Source organism: Solea solea, chromosome 7 (assembly GCF_958295425.1).
Source record: "Solea solea chromosome 7, fSolSol10.1, whole genome shotgun sequence".
Lineage (NCBI taxonomy): Eukaryota > Metazoa > Chordata > Actinopteri > Pleuronectiformes > Soleidae > Solea > Solea solea.
In genome coordinates, this window is record NC_081140.1 from 4531545 (window position 1) to 4552392 (window position 20848).

The 20848-nt window shown below is 42.1% G+C and overlaps 1 protein-coding gene across 21 annotated transcripts in view; it reads left to right on the forward strand.

Annotated features, from left to right (window-relative positions):
* Positions 1–20848, forward strand: part of phldb1b (pleckstrin homology-like domain, family B, member 1b) — a 121520-nt gene that overhangs the window by 94697 nt on the left and 5975 nt on the right. For 6 of the 21 annotated variants that reach the window (XM_058634206.1, XM_058634210.1, XM_058634211.1 and 3 more), the window contains 15 exons: positions 1723–1851; positions 3851–4006; positions 4169–4279; positions 4373–4462; positions 5203–5337; positions 6419–6532; positions 7742–7903; positions 11398–11559; positions 12662–12778; positions 12922–13027; positions 14626–14670; positions 15576–15921; positions 18473–18560; positions 18901–19047; positions 19156–19375. In XM_058634206.1, the coding sequence (XP_058490189.1) occupies positions 1723–1851; positions 3851–4006; positions 4169–4279; positions 4373–4462; positions 5203–5337; positions 6419–6532; positions 7742–7903; positions 11398–11559; positions 12662–12778; positions 12922–13027; positions 14626–14670; positions 15576–15921; positions 18473–18560; positions 18901–19047; positions 19156–19375 (2128 nt within the window). The remainder of the gene's footprint in view (positions 1–1722; positions 1852–3850; positions 4007–4168; positions 4280–4372; positions 4463–5202; positions 5338–6418; positions 6533–7741; positions 7904–11397; positions 11560–12661; positions 12779–12921; positions 13028–14625; positions 14671–15575; positions 15922–18472; positions 18561–18900; positions 19048–19155; positions 19376–20848) is intronic. The other 15 variants (XM_058634213.1, XM_058634219.1, XM_058634205.1 and 12 more) reach the window with 14 other exon arrangements.

Sequence of the window (20848 nt, forward strand, 5' to 3'; positions counted from 1 at the left end):
CGAGAGAAAACACATACGCATTTCCTACTTGTGTGTCAGTGTTGGGAGTTCAAACATAGCTCTGTGGACATGGATGATTGACTTGAGGGACACATAAGGGACTTGGTGTTTCTGTCTCTTGCACGTTTTCAACATGTTACTGCTTCCTCTTTGTTCCTCCTCTTTGTCTCCACTAACTAACTGACATCTCTTAACCTCTTATCCAGTGATTCTCTGGGTTGGAACCCACCGATGTGTTGTGGGATAATTTTGCGTCCCTAAATACATTTGCAGAATTTTCTCTTTATTTTCATCATGTTGAATATTAAAGACCTTATGCCCGATTCTGCTCTCGTCAAAAGTGGGGCCCCCATAATAGAAAGTTTGGGAAACAATGATCACAATAATCCTGTCACTGCTCAAGTCCCAACACCTCTTATGTGCACTGCTTACCTTTTTCAGCACTGTCTGCATGATGGACCCAATGGGCCAGAAATCTCTGCCTCCCAGTGGCTCTGTGGACTCTGTAGTCTTTGGTTCTCTAGTGCATGAGATACTTACGTTAAGGTGCTGCAGTAGCTGAGAGGTGTATCTTACCAGCATGTCCGCTATAGGACTGTTCCCTTTCCTCCTTTTTTCTCACATCCAACACATTCTACACTGCTACATGTTTGGTTCATCCAGACAAACGTGTCACAACTGAACAGAGAAAGCACATTTACTAGTTTCTTTTGAAACAGAAACTAGTAAAAACTAGTTTCTGTTTCTTTTGTGGGATTAATGTTGAAGTTAAAACTTGTGAAAGTACCAGTAAAAGTGTCCTTCATGATTGTTTTACTGGGGTAAAGGTGATTGTGTCAGGGAACCAGAAACCTGCTCTCCTGCACAACAAACTTGTGTTGGAATGTGATGCTGAATTAATAAGAACATTAGCCAGATTATGTGTAAATCTCTCTTATGAAACTGGATCAGCAATTCATCAGCCGGAAAATGATGTTCCCAATGAAGCAGCGGTTCAAAATCTGCAAAAAGAAAATATTTTCCAGCTCATTAATGTACAACGCTGTAGTTCTTTTGTCTCTTTTGACTGTTGCAGTTAGGCTGTAAGGAAACAACAGAGGATGTACCTTTTTTCTTTCTTTGAAGATAGTCTTGTGTTAGTGCTGTCAGTCCTCGAGGACTTTTGTTTTTTCATATCAGAACATAAAACACAGATGGTAGGAGGTGAAATCTGAGGTCGAAAATGGAGCAGCACCCAGGAGTAAACGTGCTTCTGTACTTTTAACTGTCTCCACAGTCAAGTTGATATTACTCAGCAGTCAAAAGAAATTCTGAAATTATGAGCAACTGTTCAGATATCTCAGGATTTATAGTGATCAGAACTTTTCAGTGGCACACTGAAAAATGTACTCATTTATTTTATTCAAGTATGAATAGATGTTGGAGAAATACATATGTCAAATTACAGCTTTGAATAATCAAATGAAAAGCTTAGGAAATTCTATGCTGCTCTTTGTTGATGTGTCAGTTTAATACTGACTCCTCGTGCTCTGCCAAGCCCCCAAAAATCAACCTGTCTTTTGCTAACACTTTGCAGCTTTTTCATGTTTAATTTGCATGGCGTGTATTTTTGAGAAGTGTGCTTCTCTCTCTCTCTCTCTCTCTCTCTCTCTCTCTCTCTCTCTCTCTCCCCTCACATCCATCCATCCATCCTATGTGTGGGTGTGTGTTGTGTCTTTCTAGGAGAGGGCTAATGTTGAGGCCGAGCGCCGGGCCCTGCAGAGCCTCCAGGAGGGCTACGCTGAGCTCAAGAACCAGCTTCATAACTGTCCTGAGTCCCTGCGGGAACAGTTGCAGGAACAGCTCAAAAGGGTGGGTTGTTAGTTGTCAGTCCAGCAGAAGCACCAGACCACGCCCTCACCTGTTGGCTCCCGTTGAATGAGTCTGCTGTAACCCCACACACCTTTCCCATTTCAGACAGGACACTCCCAACAACCCTGCTGTTAGCTGTTAGGGGTGGGAATCACTGGGTAACACACGATACACTTTGATATAACACACGTTATATGGCCAATAATAACAATATCTGTTTAACAGTAGAATACACAATGATCTGATTTTACTGCTCTTTACCATTATCTTATTCTCTCAATTGTTTCTACAGCCAGTTAACTTCTGTATACATTACCCCTGAGTAAAGAGTCATGATGTAGTTATGGTCAAAATATTGTTTGTAGATAATTGTATCTCATGAGTTAGGCTGACCATACATTGCCTTGTCAATATTATGCCTCACCCTTATTAACTATAAACACCAAATTTGTACGTGTGTAAAAAAAAAAGTTTTGTTTTACTACAGAGAAATATATTGTTATATAAACTGTAAAATCTCTGCTAAAATGAAACGTTTTCAGAGTAAAAGCCTTAGCTTACGCTAGAGAGCAGCTAGCAAATGGACCGCTGCTTTACAAGCTGGCTAGCTAGCCCCAAAGCTAAGTAAGCTAAAGCTAAGTGGAAAACTGATGTAGTGTTTAGTTCCAAGTAATGATAAAAACAACAACAAAAAAACCCTAATGCTAAGGCTAATTGTGTTTGTGGATCTCAGTTTGATTTTAGTGGATTTTAATGAGCATTTATTGTTTTGCAGTTACATTTATTTTTAATGTACCCCCTTTATTAAATAGCTTTTAATATATTGAAAAGACAAACACACACTTAAAATGAGAAAATCTGAAAGTAAATTTGTCTGAATCTCCCAACTACTTTATTTCTATCTGGTTATTTGTTTGGCAGTTTATGTGCCACTGCTAAGCACATACAGGTGCAAACACTAATCTTTAACCCCTGTTAGCAGAGGCCCACCACACATGGTTTACACACACACACACGTATATACACACACATGTACACCGTGTATTGAAGACGTACGTGCTGCTGCCATGGGCTGCAGGAGTTCTCCCTCCTCCACATCACCACCTGTCTGCTACTGGAGCCTTCACGTCGACACGGGAGCAAACAAATGGCTCCTGTGGTCGCCATAGCTGCAATTGATGCATTGTCATAAAACGTGGACCATGTCACGTGACCCCCTGCCCCCACAGCCGTGCTGCATGCCTGAAATCTGATGTGCATCTCTCTCCTCTGTGATTTGTCATGGCTCACATAATTTGTATAACTGCTCACTAATCAATTAACATAGGGCCTGACGACATCCATACTCTCTCTTTACTCACTCTCATCCTGTGACTTATTTGGTGCATTTTGTTTTATTACTTATCAGAAATGTGAAGAAGGTGAAAAAGAGGGGAATTAGGGTGTTAGAAGTTCATTTAATTTGTGGTGCGACACATTATAGAGCATATACAGAGCCTAAACGAAGAAGAAAAGTTGTTTTTCACTTCTTATTTTTGACAGTTTGACTCCTGGGTTTGGGCCACAGAAGTTACACAGACTCAAAAACACTGTGTGCTGCTGCACGGAGGTGAAGTCGCAGGAGAATAACATAAACCCAAAGTGATTTAGGGAAGAATCAAATGAGATTTCAATCATAAATCTTTAAGTGTGAAAGGTATTTTCCTTGTAAGTGACCTCCCAGCTCCCTCCTCCATATTTCACTGTGTATCCAATGACCACAGAGCAGCAGCTATGCTGCAGTTGGAGCATGTGGTTCATGGCTGTCTGCTTGACTGAGCATGAGCTGCTTCAGCCATGCTGGCAAAATATATTAAGACATGTCAGAAATTGTCTTTTGCTTTGCTGTTAGCAGATATATTGGTCCCGTTATAGCCATTTAGCTTTTAAATCAGCAATGTTAATACTACTTTTTGTGTATATTATGTAACTGCTGATAATGTACATGGTCCTCCATCAGGACGGCGACGTTCTGGAAGCAGGAACCAAAAAGTTTGAGGACCTAGAGTTTCAGCAACTGGAGCGAGAGAGTAGCCTGGAGGAGGAAAGAGAAACCATGAGCCAGCAGCTGTTCCAGGAGAGAGCAGAGTACCATGGCAGCGTGGCCAAGAGGAAGGTGAGGAAACAGCAGATTCACTGCAGAGGAACAAGAATACTATATTCAGGAACAACGTGGGTTTTTGTGCAAGAACGACAACTAAAATATGCTTTTGTCTTCACTTAGCTGTGCTACTGCCACAATAAAGATTTAAGTGCGTCTGTGTTTTCTTCTACACAGGATAAAGTGTCTGCCCTGGAGAACCAGGCCACACAGCTCAGCCTACAGGCATCTCAGGAGTGTGAGCGACTGGCTAAAGACAGAACCCTCACACTACAAATGCTCCAAAAGGTACACATTTACCTGTCAGTGTGTTAAATCAAGTTAAAGTCAAAGCACTGCGCATTTCTCCAAAGATAATACTGATATTCTTACTCCTTGCAGGAGAAGGAGAGACTGTTGGCCCTGGAGAGGAGATACCAGACACTGACTGGAGGAAAGAGCTTCCCCAAGACCCCCACCGCAATGAGAGAGGTGAGAGAAGAGCCACTGCAACTTGATGTGTATCAGCTGAGAACAAGCACTCATTCACACTCACTGTGTCTGCCCTGAAAACACAGCGGAGCTTTGATGACTCACAGCTGATTCTTTACCACGTTAACCACGTTAACCTCTTTCACTGGCACCATTCTTTTGGAGTGCTAATCATCTGGATCAGACTCTATATATACACTCATACAAAAAGATTGATGATGGCACATCTAACGATTGTGTGATGATGATTTCATAACAATTTGAATGTAGAGTGAACTAATCTTTTATGCACTAATATTTCCACACACTTATGGGTGGATGTGCATAGGTTTGCACACTGTACACTGTATAACTCTGCTGGAGGAGCTTCCCCACTTTCATACTACACCGTCTAAGAAAAGAACTGCTGCCTCCTTTAGTCATTTTTTTGTTTAATACTCGGGTGAATCCAAACTAAGGATTTCAAACACTGAAAAATAACACATATACACTTTCTGATCAACAACTCTCAATGTAAAAATTGCTGCTGTGGGGCGTGAGCAGTTTACAAAGCAACAAACATGCAAACATGCCATGTTTGCAGGGGCATGTGTGATGGATGCCAACATGTGAGAATATCTGCCCCTCAGTGTTTACACATGTGTCTGGACTGAAGCTGAAGTCACACATGATATTGTATCTAGTGTCCCACTCGTGTTTTCTGCAAGCTTTGAACAAACTTATCCCTGATGTTGAAACAGGAAATGTTCCACATCAGCGAGGCTGCCCTGTTGTCGGAGGATGTCCGCTCCTCCCAGCATTCCCTCTGTCAAGCCTCTTCTCCTTACTTACATCAACCCCCTCCCTGTCAGTTGTATCCCAGCAGCCCTACAGAGGTAATCAGACTAATAATCCCTGCATGAAGCCCACTACCTCCTGCTTTGTTGTGCAACTCACCCCAAAGGTCACTCATTGCTCCGTCAGTGTTGTGCTCGCTCTGTGGCTCTTGTTGTGTCTGTGATGCTCTGTGCTGCACTGTGGTGGACCAGGTTGGTTTGATTTTGTCCAGCACATGTGCGCAGTAGCTTTATGTGGAAGTTTCAATCCAAGATTAACCAACAAAGTGCCTGTCAGTGAGCTGGTAGTGGTTCATCCAAGTGTGACGCTCTCTATGTTTGTGTTCCACACACATATGCACAGGTTTGTGCAGCTATTCTTTTTTAGACGCTGCATTGACTTTCATTCACTCAACCACTCAAATCTTAGCCCTAAATTTAACCAGTTCTTCAGCAATGAGGTTCTGCCTCAGTAGGACCAGGTTCATGAGGACTACTGGTCCTCAAAGATAACGAATACAAGTACACACACACACACACACACACACACACACACACACTCAAGGGACAGCTCGATGATACCAACATGTTTGACCACTTTTATACAATTAAGCTATTAATAATACATTTAATGCATTTACCATCGAGCCGTAACCATAACGCTCTAATAGTGTAACACATATTCTGTTCCCATATGAAATAAATATCCCACAAGACTCGATTAAGCAGTTACTGCCTTTCCCTACAACACACACACACACACACAAGTCATTCCATAGTGCCTTACCCGGACCTAATCTCAACTAAATACCTAACCTGAACCCTTATCATAACCCTAAACTAACCCTTACATGAAGCCTGAACCCTTAACCAACCAAAATGTTCTCACAGTGTCAAAATGTGTTCACATCAATGGTTTTGAAGCCACATTTTGTGTCTCACGATGAAAAGACACGAGCACACACAGTCAACATACAGGATATATACAGTATATAATATATGAAGCCAGTGTGTAGTTGTGAGTGGGTTCTGTGCTTCTACACGTGTGTGTGTGTGTGTGTGTGTGTACTGTGGTGTTAAAAGTGCAGAAGTGTGTTGTCCTCACGGCTTCTCATCTTGTCTGACCGTTACTGGCCGCTAGCCTCAGGACTATATGAAGCTGTCGGACGTGTATAAGATGTACGGCGGCGGCAGCAAGTCCGCCTCACACAGCCACTCGTTTGCCATAGACGCTGCCTTAGCTGGCACCTGCGAGGTACCATCACTTCCTGTCTTTTCTCTGTCTCCCTGAATTGTCCTTCTGCCTCACTCTGTCTTCTTCTCATCTTGTTTTTCTTTTCATGTAATGCTGCTCCCTCTGCTGGTTTGCAGTGAGTCACACTGACTGTGCTGTGGTTCTGCCTTGTTTGCTCTCACCCTCTCATCCTCTCTGTAGCTGTGAGCCTGTGTTGTTATTAAGCCTTGTAATGCAAAGGTGTTTGTTTTATATTTATAGCTGCAGGTAATAATGACCTGTTATCATTGAAACTACAAAGGCAATAAATGAAGGTGGTTTTCTGGAATGAGTTTTATTCGTTTTTTAATTGTTGTGAGGTGACAGGAAATGACACCAGAGCGAGACGCTCCGTTTTTTAAAACTCATCAAAACACCTGCATCCAGATATTTTCCTATTGAACAATGTTAGCAAAAATAGCAAATGCGTTCTATATTTTCAGGACTTACAGTACCTTAAAAATGTTCCATGTAAATGTGACACAGCCTCAAATGAGTAAAGTTATGAATTAAACGAGTAAATATTTGACCTAGTGTTGATCTAGCTCTAGTTAAGATGCACTGTACACCACAATCGGCCTATCAACAATTAAGATGACATTTACAGATAAAGACACACACATTCTAAATGACTAACTTATTCAATATGAGGCTTAAAAGGCTTTAAAACTTTTATTTTTGTGACATTTTATAATATAGATTCAAAAAAAAGTAACAAAATAAATCAAAGAAAACACTGGTATCAGCATTGGTCCAGAATCTCACCAGTGCATCATTATTATACATTATTTTTACATTATGAGACAACAATAAATATATATGATATAACTGTACGTCTGGACTAACGAGCAGTGTTGTATGGATGTGCACAGCCTTTCTGCTGAATATCGTGTGAAAGTGTAACAAACCACAGCATGTGAATGCTGAGTGTTTTTGACCACAGGTCACTATTGGCTGCATAAACTGTCTGACCTTAACGCTGAATGTGTTTATTGTGTCGCCACGTGTTTGAGTTGAAGCTCACACCTTTATAATGCAGCAGGTCACTCTACTCGATATGTTTCCCACCTGCTTCCTGCCGCGCTGACCTGTGTGTCCCCTCTCTCTCTCTCTCTCTCTCTCTCTCTCTCTCTCTCTCTCTTCCCCCTGCTTCTCTCCCTTCTCCACCTGTGTGTGTGTGTGTGTTGGAAGGAGTATGTGACAGTGGGCCAGTTGAATCAGATGTATGGGATGCCAAAGGTGGAGTCGTCCCCTACCTCCCCACTTCGCCAGCCCCTGCAGTCTGGAGCCGTAGACCCCGCCTTCTCCTGCCTCCCCTCTCCTCACGGCTCCTCCCTCTCTCTCTCTGTGGAGGTGTGTGCTTTCCTTCCCTCTTCTCCTCCTGCTAAATATCTGTGTGATGTCTTGCTTACATGCTCTATGTCTGGGTTTCTCTAACTCAAATAACCTGTGGGCCACTGAGCATCTAGTCTGGTCAAGACGGGGTGAGTCTAGAGAAAAGAAGTGAGGAAAAACAACAACAACTGTTCTGTAGGGGGCGGGCAATATGAGCTCAAAATTATAACACGGAATTTCATCATGATATCGCAGTAAAGATATTTCACAGGCTTTTCAAAGTAAAAGCCTTTGTTTGGATGTGGAATGATGTATACTTCACAATAAATGCAGATTTATGATGCAGACTAAATATTAATGTCAAAAATAGACAGAAATAAAATAGACATTTTTGGTAAATAATAACAATCAACATTGAAATGTTAAAAGAATAATAATAGTAAATAACACAATAATTTAGTATTTTTGAAAGGTAAATTGTTAACTAACTCACAAGTTGAATTAGTAAACGTTGTAAAAAATAGCTTTTTATGCCTTTTATACTCAGTTTGTCATTGGTGACTCACCAGACTACGCTGTGTTTTCTAAACATACTTGAATACCTTTCCCTGGAGCTGTAGACAACTCGTGCTTATCTGACTCACCTCAACACTCCTGCTGTTGATCCAGGCCTTGAGCTGTCAGATATTTTTCTCTCTCTATCTTGCAATAGCAAAGTTGTTGTCTGCTCACAGCGTCACAAGGGGCACATTTCTTTAGTTTCGTTTTGACTGATAATTAACTCACACAGACTCTGACAAACACAACTATTCTCAGTCATTAAAACATATGATAATAAGTTTTTTTTCTCCACAACTATCTTGTGGGAATGTAAGAGAGAATGAGAATCACTGGCTAATGACAAGTGACAGCAACAGAAGAGGGACAAACTTCACGATCCTGTCATTTCCCAGAAGCTTTCCAGACTTTAGCATTTATGGTCCCCTAAAATTCAGGTCAATACGTGTCAAAATTAAAATGTATTGTCCTTACCTATTATTACCAATAGATAATCCTTATAAATAAGCATAATGTCTTCACAAATAAGTACATATTATTTAGATGTCAATACCAATTTGAGACATTATGTTTACTAGCGCTATTTAAATATCCTGTTTATATAGTATAAATAAGAATTTTCACCTGCGATACCTCTAAGGACCACCAGTGGGCCATGGCAGTGCCCTAATTATAAGTGGTGTGTTGAATGTGTCACAGGAGGAAAGGACATGACAGATGCAGCGTGAGGCGTCAGTCAAACTGCTGCAGTCATTTCACCGCTGACAGCAATTTATTGAGAACTTCTGCAGCTGTGAGCAGTTCCTTCACTTTGTTTGTGCAATGCATTGTGGGAGTGCAGTGTGCAACAAACATTGACTGCACTGAGTGTGGCGTAATGTCTGCTTTAAATACACAATAATGCACTTTTCACTGAAGTGAGATAACAACCCTTCCTTCCCCCACTCGTTGTGCTCTCATTACCTCCGTCTTCTCGTTTATTTCTCCCTGCTTCTTAAAAAAACAAAAACATTCTATTTCAACAGATGTATTCATCTTGTGTGTATTGCTTTAAGCACTACAGGATAATACTGAGACTTTTCCTGTTCACCACTTAGACTCATGAAGACGTTGTTTGTGGGTTTGTCAGAGTCGGGTGCCGGTGTCTGTCTGTTGTAGCGCGGCTTCGCCTCGAGTTACAGACGCTCATTGTTTTCAAAGCTCTGCTAAAAGCAGCTTCACTTATGTGATCCATCATATTTGATAACCACTTGTGCTCCGTTATGTCTCCCAGTCGCCGTCTGTGCAGCTTCAAATCAGATCAGTGTGCTCCAAGTGAGTTAGAATTTTCTCTTCTTCATCATTTCCAGGAGAAAATAAATGAAAATGTAAAAAGGAGGAAAAATGGGTGCAGTTGTACATGGAAATAACCTGCTAATGCTTGTCTTATCACATTATAGCACGTCTCAGTCAGCTGTTTTAACCACATCACAACTGGTACAGTAGAGATGTGAACGTGGCTGCTCATACAGCTACTACAGTTTAATTCAATTATACTATCTGGGAATGGAAGAGTAGATTTCATACATGCTGTCAGTTTTTAGCTGGTTGATTATTTGGGGCTAATATTAGGCATTTAACGATCATCATTATTATTATTATTATTTTTATTATTATTATTAAGTATCATTATTACAAGGTGCGCACCTGTGGCTCGGCTTCCATTAGGTCTCTAGCCTACAGCTTACTGCTGAATCTAAGTCTCTCACTGCTGAATAGAATCAGTTATCAAGCGTCCGTGTGATAAAGTGACAAAAACAATACAATAAAAGGCTGTGCTGTTATTTCTTGAACTCAACCCCTAAGAGGGCAATTCTAGAACTAAGATAGTTCTAGAATACCCTTAATACTCGTGTAATGTATTAATTGTTACATTTAAACTGTGTTAGAGTTTGTAAAAGTCCACATTTTTTACATAGATTTTAACTTGTAATAATCGGGTTTGATTCCTAAGTGGATAATGCGTAAATGTAAAATGATATGACTGCACAACTTGCTTTAATATGTCAGAAAACCAGAGTAAATCACACAGTTCTCTGTGGACTAATGAGATTGACGCCATTCTTGAGGATATATTTGTTTACAGGATATTTCTCCTAATCAATGATCATGCAGCACAGACACAAGCACAAATAAGTTACTGGTTAAAACACGAGTTGCAAACATATATTCAGTCTGTGCTGAAACTCAAGAAGTCAGTGTTGTTCTTTAGTTATTCAGGTAAGAATAAATATAAATATCTTGTTATAATCCAGAAATTCTTTGACAATGTTTACGTGCCTGGACCAAACATCAGGAAGGTTTATTTGTTTTGTATTATTTATAATAATTTATGTTCGGTTCTGGCTTGCTGGTCTCTTAATGTTGTTGTTTGTGGAGACATGTTTTTGGGCTCAGCATATTTTCTTTGCACGACACAATAACAATAATAATAATAATAATACTAGTAATTAAACAGTCAATGGAAAACAACAAGAAAACAAAACACTCATTTAAGATGCTGTCAACATAAAGCTCTAGAAATAATGTGAGAAAGCTCAAGTGAAATTAACCAGAAAACCAAAAATTAGAGGCAAACTATAATTGACTTGTGTGAAACTGGGTCATCGCAGCAGAAATAAAACACATGGAAAATAGCAATTGAGCAGCTGCAGGCTCTGAAACTTAAAGCAGCTGACAACAATAATATGTTGCAGATATTTCATTTCCAAAGAACGAAAGTCCCTTTAATTACACTTTCCGAGAGCGTAGAAAGCAAATGTTTCTCCCCTCTTTGCTGAATGCTTTCTAATCTTCTCTCCTCCCTCTCCTCTCCTCTCCTCTCCTCTCCTCTCCTCTCCTCTCCTCTCCTCTCCTCTCCTCTCCTCTCCTGTCCTGTCCTGTCGTGCCGCTCCTCCTCCTGTGTTGCTCTGCAGTACCAGTGTGACGTCGGCAGGCCTCACCTGCCAAAGCTAGATTTAGAGCAGTGGTACCAGGAGCTGATGGCTGAGTCCAGTCAGCTCTGTTCTTCTTCTTCTTCTGCTCCTGCTCCTCCTCTGCCAACCAAGTCGCTCTCAGGCCGCAGGCCTGTGCTGCAGGTAGAGGGCCTCATTTCTTCTCTCTCCCTTATTTGTTTCCTCCTCACTCGTCCTTTTTGCTGCTGTCTCTGTGTGTGTGTGTGTGTGTGTGTCTGTGCTGTAATTGCTCACTGGTTTTATGTGTGTGTTGTGTCAAGGAGGAGTCCACATAAATGTATTTATAGTTTATTATTCATTGTGTCTAACTTCACTAGATTTTAATATGATTTTTTTTTATTGTTTATTGGTGAACATGAATTAGCTCCACCATTGATAGAAAGGTAGGTTGAGTTGAGGTCACCTGATGGAATAGTTATTCTGCGAATGATGCCTCCATCTATTGTTTATTTGAAGGAACTGAAAGAACCTTGTGTCAGTCATCATCTTAGATCAGTGGATTTTCAGTGTTTGCATGTTGTTAATGCAGCTCAAGTATCAAATACTGTGGTAGAAGCAGCTCCACATGTAATACCTCCATTTATTCTAGGAAAACTGCATGCACATGTTCAAAATTCAATTTCCACCATTATACGGGTTGTTCTTGGGCCACACTCCCATCGTTTCACCAGTAATCTGTGTGTAATCCCACTAACAAGCAGTCAGACTAACAGATGGCACTAGACTAGTACTAGTTGAGCACAGATCTCCATAAAGGCCTGACAAAAAAAACCCTATGAATTCATGTCTCAAAGCTAACAATGCAGAACATGAAGTTATAATCTCAACCGTGGAAGAATGAAAAAGAAAAAAAGAAAACTATTTTCTTTTTTTTATTATTGTAAATTAACAAAATGTAAAAAAAAAACAGAAAACATCTTACCTCGCAATCTTAAGAAAAGTGAATTTCACAGAGGACTGTGCTGCTCCATCAGGTGTGCGCTCTGTGTGTGTGTGTGTGTGTGTGTGTACACACATTTAAACTTGTGCCACGTCTGCCAACACTTTAATACAAAAATACACTTCTATTTCTTCAGGTTCTTACAACTTATCCATGTGAATTTCAGTTGTATTTATAACATTCTTCTAAGTGGTTACTATTCCATCACAGCAGATGGTTTCAAGACCTTTTTTTTCCAGTTCTTCCTAATTTTGATTTGATCATGGTGTGTGTGTCCTTCCTCAGGTGTTCCGCTCCAAGCTGGACAGTGATCCAGGACTTTCTGTTCATCAGCCCAGGTCCGGCTCTGCGTCGCCTCTGCAGCACGGAGCAGCAACGCTGGGACGCAACACAAGCTCCAGGGTAAGGCCGCTGGTTTTAAAGTTTTGAATCTCATATTGTCAAAGACAGTTTTCCGCTCAAAATAATCATTTAAAAACAATTTATTCACCCGTGTTCAACATGAAATTCTTCTCTTCCACTCTTGTCTGCGCCCCGTGACCCAGCAGAGCCCCCTGCTGGTGGCCAATAGCACAGGCAGTCTGCCTCGGAACCTGGCTGCAACTCTGCAGGACATAGAGACCAAGAGACAGCTGGCTCTGCAGCAGAAAGGTGAGCGACCTGGTCTGAGTGAACTGGTCTGGTCCTGAGCTCCATCACGCCGTAGACCCCAAAGATCCATGAAGCTGGGTTGTAGCACAATAATTCTGCAGCAATCACTTGAACGCAACACATTGTTTATTTATCAACAGGAACTCGTTTGTTAAAACTTTAATTGAATCAAAAGATGATGACTCATGTTTACGTCCGTGGGAAAAGATCAATATGAGGCGTCATAAGACGACAGGATAGTAGAGTGAAGGAGAGCACAGTTATTTATTCATTCATTCATTCATTCATTCATTCATTGTTTACTGGCTTATTCTCCACATGAGGGTCATGGGTTTGGAGCCTACGGCACAATTTGTTAAGCTTTAATGTTTTAATGTTTATTCTGGTTAATTATACATGTCTTCAAGCCTAGAATAAAAAACATACTCCTATGATAACATGATGTAATGTATCCATGTGCCATTGTTGACAATGGGACAGACATTTCTTACTGTTCATGTGTTTCAAGCCTCTAAAGTTGTTTTAAATATGTGAACCTGGTGGAAGAGATGGTTCAGGTGTGATTGTGTTACGTGACAGTGACACGTTGTTCACAGACACTGAAGTAACACATCAGGAAAATGCCAAGTACAAACCTGGCTGTCAGTGAGGACACCAGGAGGTGGTAGTTTCTGCGCTGCTCACTCCCCTGCACCAAAGTCCATAAAGAAAATCAGTGTTTTTAGCTCACAGGGACACTGGAGCTGCGTCTTTGGACAGGAATGAATGAATGAATGACTCCTTCATTCCAAATAAATCCGAATGAAGGATTTTGAACACTGAAGTTGCAAATAAACATATTTAGAATCCCTGGTGGAGGCAGCAGTGGGTGTTTTTGTGTGTAACGTGAGAGAGCCGTTTATAAAGCGACACAAACTGTCGCAGGTGGAAAGTCTAACAGTGAGATAAAGCAGCAAACCATCGTGTGAAGTGTGACAGACTTGAGCGGGTTAGTGTTCTCGCTGGCGGTCACGTCTTCAGTGAGAGTGAGAGTGAGTGTCCCCGTCGCAGGTTGATTCATCTTTGATTCATATTCTTTTTTTTTTTTCCCCCCGTGGAGCTTTAAGTGCTTTACATAAAACAAGATAGGAAACAAATGAAAGCAGCAACAGCAGGTGTTTATGAGAGTGAGGAGCGCACACTGGTGTTGCTCTTACATCATGTGAGACGTGGAACAAACAGGAGAGGTTAGTGCCTTCAGCGGCGCACAACCATATTCTCATTAACTTGTTAGTGTTGCTTATGGTTAAGTGTTCGCCCTGTTCTCCTTCACCGAGCTGTTTGTGTGTCTGTGTCTGTGTGTGTGTGTGTGTGTGTGTGTGTGTGACATTAGTAAGCGTCACAGCTGTTTGAATAAATGGATCAGAGCAAAGCCGTCTGCTGCTTTAGCTCCGCTCGGTGCCACCCACGGCCGCTGGGTTTGGAAATGAGAGCTGGTCACACTTGTCGGCGTCTGCGGTTCATTCTCTCTTCCTCACATCTGTCTGTCTGTCTGTCTGTCTGTGTGTGTGTCTGTGTGTCTGTGTGAATACATCTCTTCCTGTGCTGTTGCACCACAGAGTCCCAGACCTCCAGACAGAACACCAGAAATGGAAACTCAGCAGGTAGCTGGATTGCAGCATTCAGGAGTGGATCATTTGTCATTTCGTCCTCATTTTGTTCAGTGGGACTCATCCTCTCTCTGTTTCCTCATACATCACACGCAGTGTCTGAAATGAAGTGTTTGCCTGGGTCAACAAATGTAATCTGTTAAATTTAAAACCATATTTTCTGTTAAATCCCTGAAAAACTGGTGTAATCTCTTGTCATCATTGAGATGAATTAGCTTTTACATCACATTGAGCAGAGACACAGAGCACAATCAGACTGTTTACCAGCACTCGATACTTGGTGACTGTTCATTTCAGACCGTGTCTTCACCTCACCCTCCTCCCTCCTCCACCCTCCTCCCTCCTCCACCCTCTCTGGTGTGTCATTAACTCTTCTCCCCCAGAACATTTCTTTTCATCTTTTCTTTTATCTGCAGTATTGAACGCTCTTTCTCGCCCCATCAATCTTCTATGAACGTTGCTGCTCGTGGAGAATAAATCTTGCATGCTCAGTGTTTGGTGTGAACTGACCTTGGCACCACTCTCTGCCCTGGATCAGGTGCAAACAGCAGCATGGACGTGAATCGTGACATAAACACCTGTGTTTTAACTCAAGCTTCAACTTCAGTTCAGTTTTCATCTTAAATCATCTCGGAGCTTGTGATTGTGAGAGAGCACATACTAGTATGTGTGGTGCATGGAGTCTGTGGGCTGGTGCTGGAGCTGGTGCTGGTGCTGGTGCTGGTTGTGTATTTAGTGGGATTTGAGTTATAGAGGCTTGAGGCGACCTAATCTCCAGCTGGTTTGTTGATTTCTGCCGGAAACACGTGGGCTTTTGCAAATCTGTTGAATGTGTTGCTCGCTGGGTGTCGGATCAGAATCATCCGCTCATCTGCTTCCCCTGTAACTCCTCCCTCCAGGTCAGCAGGTGATCGACGAGCAGCGGCGTCGCCTGGCCGAGCTCAAGCAGCGCGCGGCCGTGGAGGCTCAGTGCCAGTGGGAGGCGCTCCACAGCTCTCAGCCCCAACTCATGACCCTGTCCTCCTCGTCACCTTCCTACTCTCCCATCAAGGCCTACAGTCCCACTCTGGGCCACAGCTCTGCTGCAGGGCCCCCGCCTCTGGTCCACCACTCTATCCTGCACCACCAGCCCCTGTCGGCCGGAGAGCAGCCCTACGACACGCTGAGCCTGGAGAGTTCAGACAGTATGGACACCAGCGTGTCCACGGGGAACAACTCGGCGTGCTCACCAGATAACATGTCCAGGTACGACACAGCCACACCTCCTGACGCTCTGGTCACAGTTACAGACACTAGGTCTGTGTTTAGGGATGGTTTGAAAGCAGTCTTTCATTTTCCATAACGGTACATCCATGTGCAGTGTGTCTTTTATACCCATTCACACGCTGCCGGCACAGTCGTCGGGGCCAACGTGGCGTTAAGTGTCTTGCCCGCGATAACATTGGGAATTGAACCCACAACCGTCCAGTTATAAGATGACTCTCTCTACCACTGATCCACCATCAGCAAACTTAACTCTTAACTGTTTTCCTTTTTTCTTCATTTGTCTTCAAATACATTTTGTCCACATAGATCACATGATCACTGCAGTGTGGGCGACTCCCACTCTGGTCACATGACATTGGTGGCACGTACATAAGTCTCTCTTAACAGCTTGTGTGGTTAGTAAATAAACCTGGGTTATAAATGTAGGGTTGTAGGTTTTTTCTCAATCCAGTGATTTTGACATAAACTACATTCAGAGGTGGTTTGAGAACGCACATTGTCACTTTCTTTAGCATGGTAACACACGTTTGCAGAGTATTAACACACTCATCAAGACACATAGGTTGATTTATTTATTTGTAGCCACTGCCACAATATTAATATATTATTCTTAATAGTAAAAAATCTCCTCTTGACTGTTTATAACCGACTGGAGCTGCAACTAGCGATTATTTTCATAATCGATTAATCTGTCCATCATTTTCTCGATATAAAATATCAGAAAACCTTTAAAAAATGTTAATCGGTGTTCGTCAAACCTGGAAATGACGATGTTCTCAAATGTCTTGTTTTGTCCACAAACCAAAATGATTCACTTTTAATGATTTCTTTGTTATGCAGAGCAAAGAAATGAAGAAAATACTCACATTTAAGAAGCTGAAACAATCGGAAATCTTGTTTTAATCATGAAAAAAACTTTGAAACCGATTAATCGATTATCAAAATAGTTTATTGATTAATTTAGTAATCGATTAATAAACGATTAATTGTTTCAGCTCCAGCAGTCACTAATGTGTGCTGAGTATACACACTCAGCAAAGACACATATGTTGATTTATGTGTAGCCTCTGCCACGATATTAACATTTAAACATGATTAATTTTGTCTTAATGGTGAAAATGTAATTTCATGTTACTCCAGGGTGAGTCAGGCTTTAATTGACTGTTGACAACAGACACATCTGTACAGTCAAAAAACAAAGACATGAGGTGCGTGTGTATTTGCACACACTGTTCAAACCGAACCATGACACACGTTCACACGGACACGGCGACGCAGTGAGTTTCACGCTCACAGTTGAAATCTTTAGCCACAGGTCGACTCATTTATGACCATCTGTCTGTGACTGTGAGACTGAGCTGTGAGCCGTACGATCGCAGCAGGGACTCAGCTGCACTCACACGTCATAACTCATTTATCGCTCTCAGGAGTCACATTCCCAAAACCTTCTCCTTTTTATTTGGAGATGATGTTAATGGCTTTTGTTCTGTAATGAAGTGTTGCACCGGGGAGACGAGAGGGAGGGAGGGAGGGAGGAAAGTTTCCGAGCCAAGTTTTGACTCCGATATTTGACTGGATCAGTTTTGCACTAAGCAGTAATTCTTCTCAACAATATGGATAAATATTCCCTCTCGTTCACTGAACCCAGATTGATTTATTTTCATGTTCAAAGCCACTGTTTACTCAGTGGTTTACAAAGTTGCATCATAGAGCGCAGACATATTTAGAGCTTCAGACCTACAGGATCCGTCATTAAAAGAATCTACTACATTATAGTGAGAAATTATGGACTTGAGTAAACACACGAGACATTTGTTACGTTGGTAAACTGACACTGACAGCATGTGTCTATATTTCATCACATTTCCACACAAAAACACTCTTTTTTTTCAACCATTTACCTGCTTGAAGCACTTATTCACGGCAGCTGCACCGAACCAACACGTGATTTGATCCAATCAGTGTCAGCCGCTGCTGAATTGGACCCATATTTTATAATTGGACAGAGTTTGAAGTGGTTGTTAAGGGAAAAGCTTTAGTGCATCTCTTTGGGTTGATTTCCTTCAATAAAGTCATTTTTTTATTTATTTTACAACTAGAATTTGCACAAATATTTAAAGAAATTAAATAGAATGTAACTGTGATGTAGAAATGACTCTGATTCAGGAAACCAGGCCGATCAGGGAGAAACAAAGGAAAGGACAAAGAATGGAAAACAGAAAAAAAGGCACTTAGATTTCAGAGAGTGAAGGAGAAACTCCTGACTCCCATTGCAGCAGATTGTAGTTCGTGTTTATTTTGTTTACAGAAGGTCTGAAATGGAGATATAAACACCAAACAATCCGACTGTAATCAATGATGGGTTTTTTTCTGTTTTGGGCAACGTTTCCATGGTAACAGTGAGCTTCACAAGTCACAGATGCCATTGTGAATCTCACACAGTTGGATGATCAGTGGATGTTTCAGAGGAGATGAAACCTTGAGACAAACTTGAAATGTGATGTGTTGTTGTTGTTGTGTTTGACTCCAGTGTTGGAGGAGCCGAGCTGAAGATCGAGGAGATGGAGAAAATGCTGAAGGAGGCGCAGCTTGAGAAAGCCAGACTTATCGAATCGCGGGTGAGACACGACTCCACCATCAGGCCGGGATGGCTCTGAATCCATACACAGTGACTGATGACGGCTCCTGCCGTCTGTGTTTAAGTAAAGGCTCGCGACAGCAGCTCCATCCTCTTATTGGACTCTTGATTCAAACATAAAAAGGCCAATATAATGAGATGAGCCGATCAGTTTTCTACTCCCACATTTGACATGTTTCCTGTCCTCCTATTGTTAATCACTTAAGTTATTCTGTATTTATTAAGTCAGTGTAGGAGATTTGAACAACAACAACAACAGTGGCCTGGTCAAGTGTGACACTTACACACAAAATAAGTTTAACCAAAGCTCTCTCCTTCAGGAAAGAGAGAGTCTGGCTCGCCGTCAGATGCTGGAGGAGGAGAGGAGGAGACGAGAGGAGGCGGAGAAAAGGCTGCAGGATGAAACCTTCCATCGGCAGCAGTTAGTGGAGAAAGAGGTCAAGATGAGATCCAAGAACTTCTCTCAGGTCAGTCGTGTCAGACATAAGTAAGAAATATATCTAAACTAATGCTGCATTCATCTTGTCCCTACAAGTGTTGTTCATGCTGCTCTTTGTTGCTGCCGTTGGTATCAGGCTCGTCCCATGACTCGCTACCTGCCCATCAGGAAGGAGGAGTTTGACCTGCGCACTCACGTGGAGTCGTCGGGCCACAGCGTGGACACCTGCTACCACGTCATCCTCACCGAGAAGATGTGCAAGGGCTACCTGGTCAAGATGGGAGGCAAGATCAAGTCCTGGAAGAAACGCTGGTTCGTCTTCGACCGCCTCAAAAGGACGCTGTCCTACTATGTTGGTGAGAAGAGGGACGGGTTATGTGTGTGTCATGGGGGACAGTCAGACTGTCTTTGAGACGGATGATTCAGTCTGAACCACTAAGGGATCAGAACTTGAGTTCACTTCCAGAACCAGCGAAAAACTGGTGAGACTGGATCTTTGTTTTGAGCAGAAATGCAGGAAAATGCAGGATAAACAGATATGAAGCAACATTAAGACTACCCATAATGCAACACTCCCTAGTAGCTGAAAAAAAACAATAGTTAATAGCAATTAAATAGAAGTTCATTAAAGTCTTAAAGTCAACTCATATAATTATTTTGAATGTTTTACCTGTAAGTGTTAGTGTTTTTATGTCCTTAATCCACAATTAACTTAATTTTCTTGTACCAGAAGCAGAAATCTTTAACCATCTGGTATTTATCACAATAATTATCATGATAACCTCACTTATTTCTATTAAACATGTGATATTTGTGAGCTGCAGCTGAGCTGAAGTGTAAAGCAGCAGAGAATGGAAATATTGAAGTACTTAGTTTGAGTAAATGTCACATGTTCAGTTCATTACTGATTAGATTTGTCCACGCTGTGTTAGTAAACAACAAACAAACACCTCACATACATACTTACATGTGTCCACTCACTCAACCACGGTTACTCAAGTGTTTGGAGGAGTTTTGGTGATTTTTAATCGCTGCAGCCGCAGACTCACTCAGCCTTGACATCATAGAGCAACTACATGCAAATGTCCAAAAAACCGTTCACTTTGAGCCCAACATTTCCACATGTGAAGTGACAGAAATGTCATTGCCATGCTTGTGGGTGTCAGTGGGAGGAACATTCGTCCTCCAGTCACTGATGTGGGCTCTGTGAGCTGTGGGACACTTTGAAGTCCTCACAAGGTTCCGCTTAAAGCCACTTAAAGCGTGTACCTTGTTGAAAGTGAGCCAGAGTGCGGAGGTGCGCTGAGATGACTCGTTGACGCTCGTTGTTATGCGCAGAGCGCTGCGCTCTCCGAGGACACTAATTAAGTTGCACCGCTTCCCCTTTACTCTTGACCTTGGAACAGTGAGCTGCCGCAGGAGTGACGTGCATACGCCACGAGCGCCGCCGCTAATCAGCTGCACCCAGCAGACGTTTAGGCGGGGTCGTTTAGATGCAGTCAAATGAGATGCAAATGCAGAGGTTATTTGAATGCTAAAGAGGTCATTAGCAGATAATAGCTGCGTGCTTAGAGGAAAGCGTTGTTCCTCGAAATGAAGCGCCGCGTTTGCTACCTACTGCTCTTAAGTTGGCTTGTGGAGTGTTTGCGCCTGAAGGTAGAGAAGGGTGTCGAGTTCCCCACCGGTTCCTGACTGCAGTTCTGCAGAGGCTGATGAAACAAACTGCAATGATGTACCAGAGTAGCGTAAGAATGCAGTCAAGTCTGAAAATACAATGAGAGCACCACTGGTTTCAAAAAACAGAGGGAAAAGTGCTGTGCTTGTCTTTT